The sequence below is a fragment of the Desarmillaria tabescens genome (assembly GCF_030435595.1).
Source record: "Desarmillaria tabescens strain CCBAS 213 chromosome Unknown EV420scaffold_371, whole genome shotgun sequence".
Taxonomy (NCBI): Eukaryota; Fungi; Basidiomycota; class Agaricomycetes; order Agaricales; family Physalacriaceae; genus Desarmillaria; species Desarmillaria tabescens.
In genome coordinates, this window is record NW_026848670.1 from 4,409 (window position 1) to 15,753 (window position 11,345).

The 11,345-nt window shown below is 48.0% G+C and overlaps 1 protein-coding gene across 1 annotated transcript; it reads right to left on the reverse strand.

Moving 5' to 3' along the window:
- Nucleotides 1-3,549: 3,549 nt before the first annotated feature.
- Nucleotides 3,550-5,403, reverse strand: EV420DRAFT_769394 (uncharacterized protein). Its single transcript, XM_060483407.1, has 4 exons — nucleotides 4,426-5,403; nucleotides 4,238-4,371; nucleotides 4,026-4,167; nucleotides 3,550-3,973 (listed from the first exon to the last, which is right to left on the reverse strand). Exons 1-4 carry the CDS (start codon nucleotides 5,089-5,091, stop codon nucleotides 3,737-3,739), a joined length of 1,179 nt encoding a protein of 392 aa, XP_060321322.1. The 5' UTR covers nucleotides 5,092-5,403; the 3' UTR covers nucleotides 3,550-3,736.
- Nucleotides 5,404-11,345: the final 5,942 nt, after the last annotated feature.

The following is an 11,345-nucleotide window of genomic DNA, read 5'->3' on the forward strand; positions in this document are numbered from 1 at the left end:
CAACCCGTCGTCCTATGCTTTGGTATGCATCTGTCGGTTGTTATAATTTCGCTAATTGAATACTTTACAGCCCTCTCGGGTACGAGAAGAAACAATTTACCCATAAAATGGCACACGAAATTGCTCAGAGACACAGCATCCCGTATCAGGATTTCTATTATTACTCTTGGGTCGATGAAAGCTACCACTACTGTCCCATCGCCGACTGCATGTCTGGGCAGAATACTTTCAGAGGAGACGCCATCAAGATGCACCTCGAATATTACCACCCGAATATCACCACTATGGAGAAGGTTGTATGCGCTAGGAAATCACATGAAGCGAGCAAGTGCCAGCCGGGGAGTGAAGTGAAGGGAAAGTCTTATGAGCAGCATTTCAGGGAGAAACATTCTGACGCTCATTCATTGTGTCCCTTCTGTGGTCGTCGATATAGGAGGGCAGATTATCTTTGCAGGCACTTTGAAAAATGCAAGAGCCTCCTTTGATCATGCTATAACGTATATGTACAGCAGGCGTTTAGATGTACCTTCTTCCTCGCGTATTTTCATCCCAACAACAATCTACCTGCTTTTTGACCATTTCTCTCGTATTTTCGCTATTTTATCTAAGAAACGTTAAGAACGCGTCGGTATGCCATGAAGAAAATTTGAGCTCACACTACATATGGCCGCCGTAATGCCCGATGCTGTCCTTGCAGACGGAAGGAGTCTTAGCTATATGTATCCTGATGCTACCTGTGCTAAAATTAAAAGCACCGGGAAAGGAAGGCGGGACAAAGAGCGGGAAATCGTCTTCGTTGTCATCGCAGAGATATCGTGATATTTCAAATTGATTTGGGGTATATCCGCAGCGCAATACTGTGCAATCTCGTTTTGAGTCCGCTCTCTCTCCTTGGTGAATTGAAGATCGCGTGCAGCATGGGACGAGTTTCGCACAGGCTCTGAAGGCTATCCGCCTCGAGTCAGTAAATGAAAAATGACTTTGATGCTGGTCAGAGAAGATCATCAAACGAGGACGGAGTGACCTGCAGAAAATTGTGGATATACTGTGTCGAGTTTGAGAAGGTGAACAGGCGAGGAAAGTGAACGAAGCTCCTGGGTTTGATCAAGTTCGATGTTGATACTCCAGCGTAGGTTCACCGTTCGACTAGAGTCTCACTATGCAACAGAACACATATGTCTGAAGGTTTCGTTATGACCACTAGCACATTTCGAAAGTAGGGCACTTACCCGACCTGATACCGAGAAAAGCATATCCTGAAGAGCACAGACAAGCTTCTCGTGGGGTTGGCTAGTGAAATTCTTCTTGAGGACCCAACTTGATCGTCGTAGATGCAACATGCAAGAGGGAGGGATACGCGGTGGACTGTTCACGTCTTCCCTTTCTCATTCGATTGCCGTTCGCAGTAGCGCAGGGAATGCCCGAATGTCGTTGGGATGAGTTGATGACGTTGGGATAGGCTTGCGCTGATGGTTACTGGACGATGATTAAGGACCGCAATGTTGAAGGTATCCCAGAGAATCTGGATCGCTCCATAGTCGCCTCTTGATGAAATTTAGCCAAAAAAACAAAAAAGCGAACCTGCACACACCTCACAGTCATCGGTTTCACAAGGATATCCAGCTTCCAAATCCTCTAGTTGGCTGATAACCAAAGCTGATTAGCAACGACGTATCCAGCCTCCCTCAAGAATCGGGGCCTCGGCGCCCAGAGGACATGCAGGAAGAAGACTATGTCTTTGACCCAATGATGCGAGAAGGCAAGCAGTTCGAAAGGTCAACGATGTCGAAACCTGTTCATCGTCATTGCCTCTGTTCCAGCAGCTGATAAAAGAAGTAAGTCTTACCTGAGACCGCCCTCCTGCACCTATATACATTCTCCCAGTCGGGTTAATAAGATATCAACTTTTCTAGGTAGGAAAAGTCGGCAAAAAGGCTTGACACATGGATGTTTTTACTACGTACCCATTGATAGCCTCAACCCAAAGCTGCTTGGAGCGTCGCCCCCAGTCTCCCTTGGGAGCCAGGTCCCTGATACCTTGATCCAACAATACGAACAGCCAGTCCCAAAGGCAAGCAATGTCGAAACCTGTTCACCATCATTGCTCAGTGCTCGTGCTCCAACAATCGATGAAAGAAACGGCGTACGTTCTACGAGTCAGGGTACCAAGAGATGCTAGCGCAAAGCTGCTGTAGCTGGAAAAAAGTCAGTGAGAAGCCCCAGCATACGCATGCTTTTACTACGTACTAATAGGCACTATCTCTAAATAGCGCACGAAGCGTCTTGAGAGGATACTGTACTGCTGCGCCGAGTTAGCATTTTGCGGTGAAAATCGAGGACGGAGCATGTAGAAATTGATGATGATGGTAAGAAGACAAGCCGGACTTGTGGCCCTGTCGCCTTGATTCCAACCACGATCACAGCGGCTCTCTCCATTTCTTCCTTTGTTCTCAGTGTCTCTGTCTCTGTCGTCTGACCACCAGCACATTTTGACGTTGACGCATTGCCTACAAGCAGGCGAAGGAACGTACGGCGTTACAGCAAAATCCAGTCTCTGGCGAGCATAGCGATGGGTCGGAATGGCATTGTTGAGGGACTGCTCGTAAGTGTAGATATTTAATGAATTAGACCTGACTGTGCTTACAAGGGTTTAATACATTATAATTGGATTGACGTTACAGTTGGTAAGTACTAAATTAAGATACAATTAATGGGTGCCTTCATCGGGGCCAATCATGGGCCGAGTCGGGACCTCGACCGTCCTCGGCTTCCTCCCCCGGGCCTCTTCAACACCGACGACGTCAACCTCAGAGCCAAAACCACCATCGACTTTGTCGACTCTCTTTTCGCCAATCCCAAAAATGTGCCGTTCAGGTCCAAGGGACGGTTGTGGTCGAAGAATTGAGGCCGTATTACAAGAATTTAGATGTTCATATGGTCGAGGGCGGTAGTCATGCACTTTTCTATGATAATGAAGCTGAGGCAGTCGATAGGATTCCTGTTTTTGTATCTAAAGCGTTTACGAGTAAATAGGTCCCGCCGCTGGATTTTTCAGCAAGTACTGTAAAAATATGATAACCTTCTTACTGTCTGTTAAGAATATGGGAAGTCGTGCCAATTACACAAGTGCCCAGATGCTTAGGTTCACACAAGGTTGTAGAGGTTCAAAGATGAATTGATTGAATGATTCGCTTCTATAATGGTATCGACTCTGTATATAACTGAGTCACTGGAATTTTACCGTGCTTCATCATATCAGCAAGAAAATCAGAGAAAGAAAGTGCCGGTAGGTAAACTGTAAGACGGAGAAGACGGAGGACAGGCATATGTTGACTCATGCGCCAGCGGAGATCAATATCCATGATACTGTCCTTGGGCGCGAGACGTGTATGTGACCAACGAAGGTATCACATAGCGCCTTCAATTAGAGACATTTGGGTGCTTAGGCATCCCATGAGCATATAAAGCCACGAGACAAATGCCTGAAAAGGACGACACCATTTCTACGTGAGAACGATTAACGAAGAGGTAGCACACTAAAAGAGAGATAAAAAGCTCACTGCGATTACAGTTTCTGATGAAAGGCTATCAACACGCGTAAGCACATTTGGCCCCAGTAATCGTGTAATCATAGGATTCAGAAAGGTTTCTGTTATCGACCGTCCAGCCAACCAGGAGCTTCCTACCTAGAGATTTGAAAGGTTTCATGATTGTACGCAATCACAAGATAACGTTCTCACCCGTCCTTTATTATTGTAGGAACGCTGGGTCTGTAAGTCGGTGATAGATGATAAAATTGTTTCCATTCTCTCGTTCTGTGAGATTCCAAGTGTATGGATGGCATCATAGAAATAGTGCTGGCGTTCAATTTATTTTCGAGGGCAGTCAGCTTGTTCTCAAGGCAAACAACTTTATCTTTAAGTCCATTCTCAAAGTCTGCAATGGCGAACCGAGAATCGGTCGCAACGCCAATCTGGAAAAATAAGATCAGTGAGTGATGAAGTATAAGCGTACGGATGCTTTACTATGAAATCCTCTTTAATTCTTTGTACCTGTTGCTTGGAGTTGACAATGGCGCTAGAGACATTCCTCGCCTTGAAGTAACGTTTAAGTCCGCTCGCTTTTAGATGCTTCTCCTGTATTTCTTTCAACACATCCTCTAGACGACTAGGTATCAACGCGCCAGACATCAGTACCTGTCACTCGGCATACTAATATATCAACGATGACTACTCACTCTTTCAGGGCTTCACAGAAATGAGGAGCACTCGTGCCAGCCTCATGTGCTTCAGCGATCTTTATGACTACATCCATAGTAGCTTTCGTGTTCTGCATAAGTTCTTGAATATCTTCGTCATTCTGTTCTGCAGTCTTTGATACCGTAACTCAATACAACCAAGCTTAATCAGAGGTTCGTTGACGTACCTGAATGACCTCAAGGAACGCTATCACGCAGGTAGCAACACCTCCGATATGCGGAAAGGCCGCAATTTCTCCAACAGTAGAGGCAAGCTGTAATATGCTGACCCAGGTTTTTGTTTCTGTCATAGTGTCAACACTTCGAGCAGTGAGTGGAGGAGGTTGTAGGCAAGTAGACAAGGCAGCATTACATAGTAAAGTAGAGGCATTTATACTTATATTTCCTTGCACAGCCAATGCAATACAGCAACTCAGCCATACACCACTATGTGAATCTGTTGCCTGCGACACAGTTGCGTCTACCCGCGCCTGTTTTGGCGCTTGATCTAGTTCATCCACACAGATCCGACTCCGAGTGCGGAAGATTGTTGTCAACAGTCCTGAAAACAAGAGAAGAAAGGAAAAGGTCCTAAAAGATGGCGAATCACGGTGAGAGAGCATAAAAATGGCTAGAGGAATCCCTTCTCCTGTGAGTCCTTTTACATCCATGCAGTAGATTGTGAGCCTTAATCGCATACGTTCTGGGTCCTGGTGATCGCGGGTGATAGCGTTTGATATGAGGAGCGCTCCGCTTGTGGGCGGCTCCAAGCTCACATCAAGTTCAGTACAACGTGCCACCACAGACTTGAGCTTGAGTGCCTTTGTGCAACGTGTGCGGCGTGAAGCACACATGTGTCTCTGTGCCTCCGACGCAGTCTTCTCTCAAAGAATGCCAAAGCAGCCTATCCGTTGGCTTCTTGAGACGTCTTCAGTTCGAGCTTTACCTTGGCTTTACCGGTAATCCATTAAATTTTAGGTTATGGAACGGACGTGCAATCGATATCGTTATAGCCATCAGCAGCTAGCTCGAGTCCCTTCTCGAAACTGATCAGATGACCCTAAACCCATGCAACATGACGAAGGGCAGTGTGTATGCACGGCTGTTTGTGTCGTTATCTACAAGGCAGTGATGACGGCAAACTAGCAGTCGCGTGACACCTTTGTGCCGCTGCGAGAAGCGCCGGATATGAATGCTAGGTGTGTTGTAAAGATCCACGAATACTAGGCACAAGTAAAATTTTGGACGCACATTTGTGAGCCACTAGCAGGCTGCTAGGAACGTTTAACGATATGAGATGCAATGAAATCATTGATGTAATATATTAGGAATACAAGCGCCGTCGATATACCTTGTCCTGGAAAACCATTTTTACTAGGCTCACATACCCTGGTGGAGCAATACAGGGTTACTGGATGGACTTTTCTTGGTCACAAAGGAGCGCGATCGTCTCGTCCTACGGCCAGAACGTTGTTAATGTATAAAAAGGTATCGCTAAGCAGCTACTTACGCTTACATATCGTGTTTCGACACTTCATGTCGCGCGGACGTTTGAACGCGGATACAGACCATGCCAAGGATGCGTCCAGGCGCATGGAAATGGTTGTTTATCGATAAGCATAACCAGATAAATCTGCATTCTTGTTAGTAAAATGCCACGGAGATTACAACGGGCGACTCGCCATCACCCAAGAGACCAAAGACAGCGCCCTCATTCCACCACTTTATTGACAAATCAAGCCCGGACTCGTGCTCGTAGCTCACACTCGCGTCGCGTACGATATAATTTGGGTGCTCCCAGAAGCCGAGCCGTTGTCGCAGATGGACCGATGGTGACATTGTTGTTCGCAGGACAGGACTGCGCTACTGAGATGTTATTCCACACATATATGCAATGACATGCATACCTTGATCTTTTCCTATTGCACGCGCGCGCGCAGACATGTACAGGTATGAAGGACTCGCTTCGAGACGCATATAGACGGGCCACAATGACGATGGCGAGCCCAGAGGGGTTCGAGCACTGTTAACTGTCCTGGTGCCCAAAATTGCCGCCTGCTGGGAAGTTGGAACGCTGCGATGACACTCGATTTCGGTTCAGCTCGGCCTTTGCCTGCGGCGTCGCCGTCTGTGTCGTTGCCGTCAGCTGCTGCTTCACTTCATTGGTTAATTATCAATAGGCAAATTTCTTGTTTGGTGTTGTTCAGGAAGAAGGGCAGAAGAGGGACTACTGCGCCTTAACTGCCTCGTTCATCGATTTTGGGTGCTCAACTCGACCCATTCAACTTTATAGCAGCACGACAGGGATTGACAGAGTAAATCCCGAAAAACACGGGGCGGTAGTGGTGGTGGTGGGGATGGCGAAGAAAGCTTATGGTGGCTGTGCATCATGACTTGACTTAGGGTACTCTTTTCTCCTACCACCATCGATTCTCGTTGGTGCAGTTTTCTGACCCCTCTCACGCTAATAGCCTCTGAGCGATGCCAGACATACGTCAAGGAGCCCTTATTCTGATAGGCGGTGCGCATATTGTGCGAGCTATGTGGGGGATGTCCTTGTGGAAATAGGGGCTGCATCGTTTCTCTGTGGCTTTGCTCCAAGCGTCGACACACGCTAGTGCTCCATAGCCTCTGTAAAATGGTGTATTCAACTTCCTGGCACTACCATGGAGAGCTGTCACGAAGCCTCCATGTTGGAGTACCCCTCCTTGGTTTGCCCCTATACTCATAGCCGCACTCTCTGTCATTCACCACTGGGGCACTGTCTAGCGATGACGCTGGATTTCGCTGATATCATGGGTGATATCTCGTTTCTTCCCTTGCTATTGATAATACTATACTCCGAACTGTGGAAGAACCCATTATGCGGCGTTGTTACGCCTGGTGGTCCTTCCCTTGGACCCTTGTGTTTTTTATTTTTATTTTGCTTCATTCTGTGGAAGGAACCCGGTATATGACATTGTTATGCCTGGTGTTCCTTCCTTGTCTTTTCTCTGCTATGCTCCGCACTGTGGAAGGAACCCGTTATTCGGCGTTGTTACGTCTGGTGGTCCTTCCCTCGCGGTTTTTGCAATCTTTTCTCTGCTATGCTCCGCACTATGGAAGGAACCCGTTATTCAGCGTTGTTACGTCTGGTGGTCCTTCCCTTGCGGCTTTTCTTTGTCACTATGTGGAAGGAACCGTCTCCTGTCTTAATGGCATAAACGACGAGATTAACCCTAGGGCTGAAGGTGCCATCATTCGCCTCTCCATGAAATGGAGTTTGTGGATTGCACACCCGTCGGAAAAGTGTAGCTCGTCGTACTAAACTCACATCGCACGTGTGACGCCTGTTTTATCCTCTCATATCCTTGCTGTCGAGGTCCCGCACTGGGCGGAATGTTATCGTCCCAAGATCCCTCGAGAGTGGCGTTTATGTCGTTTCTGCAAGGTTACCGTAGAGGACGAGGTACATGCCCTCCTGTGTTGTACTATCGCTCCTGGTTTGATAGAGCTTCGCCGGGCGTTTCTTGCCGATGCCGATGCATTATGTCCTAATCTAGCCAATGCTTGGGGACGTCTTGCCGTTGACGACCGGTTGGCATGCCTCTTACAATTGCCTATCTTGGAGCCTCGATTGGCGCAATATGTGTATCATGTATTGGAGATATTCGGAGCTACACCGGTGTATATTCCTCCTCAGACGCTTTGGTCACATAGCTAATTGTAATAGTACAGTTCTACCGGGCATGGGTTTTGGTTAGGCATACTGTGAGAACATTGAACGTTACATTCCTCCCCCGGTCCCTGTGGCAGTATCAAACCCGTGAGATGTTCGCCAGTTCGCACCTGGGGAATATCACAGCGGCACGGTATTGCTATGGTCTGTGACACGTTTCGTGGCGGCACAGAACCCCGGTGTTCCTTATTGGGACCGCATACCGGTTTTCTAAACTCTAGACTCTGACGGCCACGACGTTCACACCTCTTGTTCCGATTTTTTCATCAATGACCCCTTCTCCTACTCAATGTCAGAAACGAGGCAAGGACTTCAGACTAGGATGAACGATGACGCTCTTAACCTTCTCTCCCTACCGGTGACCGGTTTCCACAACTTCAGCTGGTGACCGTTTTGTGCATTTCAAGAATGGCTGGAGTGACAGGACAACAATGAAATGATGAGCATGGCCAGACGTTGCTATATGGTTACTGACAATTTCAAGCTCTAAGGGTTCGCCCCGTTTGCTAACCTGGCTACGGGGAATCTCGCCCTGACCATCCGTTGTATTCGTCTCACGACTTTGCCGCCCTTTTCATCCTTCTCGAAATCCTGAGTATGGGTTGCAGAACGTTACACAACCTGGTATCACTCCTGGATCTTACGCTAAACGAAGTCAATCGCGCACACTCTGTCGCAAAGCAAGTCTCTAGCCTCCAAGCATGTTAACGCCCGTGCTGCATCGGTTAGCCCGAATCCTTGCCAAAAGTCGAACCACAGTTCTCCACTACTAGGCTTCTTATCTTCCTTCCGACTTTCTCCAATCTCTCTCCTCTCGTCACCGGCCTATGACCATATGCTGTCTTGTGCTTCGATGCCTGAACCGCATGGGGTAATAGCATCTCCATCACCATGGAAAACGACGTAGGAATGATTGGTGTCCTTACTGGTATCATTATCCTTAAAAAGAGACGCAACTCGCCATGGATTCGCTCAGCGTTCTTCGTCCTCAAGGATGCATCCTTTTGTAAATGGCCCTCTCTCCTCCATCCTCCTAGCACTACTCTTCGCGAAGTTCTCATGTGCTGCTCCATGGCCAGCTTCCGCCAAACATGCTACACATCGACTCAGGATTATTGGGCGCGACTTGAAGATCGAGGCTTACCATCCGAAGTCGACTTTTAAGGTAATCACCCCGGTTATACGCGCCTGTCAACTTCTCTCATCGTCTCTCTTGGACAGACCTACGGCAAAGGCGAAGAATCCCTGTCTTTCAAGGGTGGTAATTTGGAAGTATCCATGACATCCTTCATTGCATCAGAGCTCGGTGTCGATTCCTCTGCTATCGGTTATCGATCTGGGCACTCTAACGATATCATGAGTTACTCGTACGTGAAGCAATATCATGTAAGCCCATAAAATCCTCGTGTCAATGCTTCTATTGATGATTGTGTTTTCCTAGGATGGTGTTCCCTTCGCAAACGCTGTAGCCAATGTCGCTTTCAAAAATGGGAAAGCGGTTGCCCTTGGCTCATCATTCGTAGACACAAGTGAGAAATCTCCCTGGCCTTCTCACCTCCTGCATTGACGCTATACGTAGCAAACATCGCGTCTTCTTCGCCGTCTGTGTCTGTCGACTCGATCATCAGCAAAGTTGAGGACTCCTTCATTGCCGCTTACAACGGCATCTCCTCGCTGGAATACCTAGCCCAATCCGATGGTTCTATCGCGCTTACACATGTCGTTCAAGTTCAGAACGAAGAAACGAATGCTTGGTATGAGGCATTCGTTGATGCCCATTTGGGGGAAATTCTTTCGGTGACGGATTTTGTTGCTCAAGCTACAGTATGAGTCTTTGCCCTTTCGGTTCGGCCGTCACGCTGAGTAATCTTCTAGTACACCGTTGTCCCTATAACCAAGGCATCTGTCGCTGAAGGCGAAGAGACCTTGGTCGATCCCGAAGATTTTGATTCCTCTCCCGAAGGCTGGGTGGAAAACGGGGTGACTGCGTAAGGCTTACGTCTTTGTACCTTTCGAATTACTCACTCGCACTCCGTTAGTGGGAACAACGTTGTTGCTTATAAAAGCAATCAATCCGCCACGACCTCCGAATCGTCCACCAATACGTTTGATTACCCATTTAACGTGACTATTGGTCCAACCGAAGGCAGTAATATCGACGCAGTGCGAACGAACGCCTTCTACATCATCAACAAAGTTCACGATTTCGTGTACAAATACGGATGGACAGAGGCGAGCTATAATTTCCAGACCGATAATTTTGGGAAGGGAGGAGCGGAGGGAGACCGTGTCTTGATGTCTGTGCAAGACTCGTCGGGTACTAACAATGCCAATTTTGCTACCCCTCCAGAGTATGGCCATCTTTTCGTCTGATATACGCTTTTACTAAATTCGGGCTAGTGGACAGTCTGGTACATGCCGGATGTATATCTGGACTTTGACGACTCCTAATCGGGACGGTGCCGTTCAGAACGATATCGTCGTACATGAATTTACACATGGTATCACGAATCGTCTCACCGGGGGCGGGACGGGCCGATGTTTGCAGACAATCGAAGCAAGTGGAATGGGCGAGGGTGGGTTGTTCCCCGCTACTCTTCCAGATCGTCCGATACTGAGTTCTCGAAGGTTGGTCTGATGCAATGTCTGAGTAGGTCATGTCTGTCATTTGTGGAGAAGCTTACTGACGTATCATTTTGTTTTTCAGATGGACAGAGCAGAAGAGTGGAAATATCACTGATTTTGTCACCGGGACGTGGGTGGTGAACAGTCCCGCTGGTGTGCGGACGTATCCTTACTCTACGGATCCTGCCGTCAATCCACTGCGTTATTCCTCTATTGCTACGCTGCGAGAGGTTCACGGTGAGCTCGGCCTCTCGACTGTCGATTCACATCCTGACATGCGTACTGTTCAGATATCGGTGAAGTCTGGGCTAACATGCTGCACAACGTGTACGCTGCCCTCGTCGAAGAACACGGCTGGTCATCGACGGCTATGGACGATCCTTCGGGTCCTGAAGGGAACATAGTCTATCTTCATTTGTTCATCGACGCTCTATCTCTCCAGCCTTGTAATCCCACTCGTGAGTTCTGTCTTTGCCTCGCTTTGATCGTATGGCTGACTTGAATTCATTTCGTAGTGGTGACTGCCCGGGACGCGTGGATCCAGGCAGACGTGAATCGCTATGACGGGGCTAATGGGTGTATTCTTTGGAAGGCTTTCGCGAGTCGTGGGTTGGGGATGAATGCTGCGAATTATCAGGATGATGATACGATACCTGATGGATGTTAGAAGTCTGGAAATCAAAGGGTCACTTTTCAAAGGCTTGGGCCTATAGCTGGCTTATCGGATCTGGAGGGCTAAAGATAGGGTCGGAATGTCCTTAACGC

Bases quoted from the DNA above. Each gene is read 5' to 3' on its own strand.
- EV420DRAFT_769394 (XM_060483407.1), bottom strand. From the start codon at position 5,091: ATGTGTGCTTCACGCCGCACACGTTGCACAAAGGCACTCAAGCTCAAG. The intron at 4,168-4,237 runs GTGAGTAGTCAT...GTTGATACCTAG, and splicing joins TTCTGTGAAGCCCTGAAAGA to TCGTCTAGAGGATGTGTTGA. The intron at 3,974-4,025 runs GTAAAGCATCCG...TTATTTTTCCAG, and splicing joins GAATTAAAGAGGATTTCATA to ATTGGCGTTGCGACCGATTC.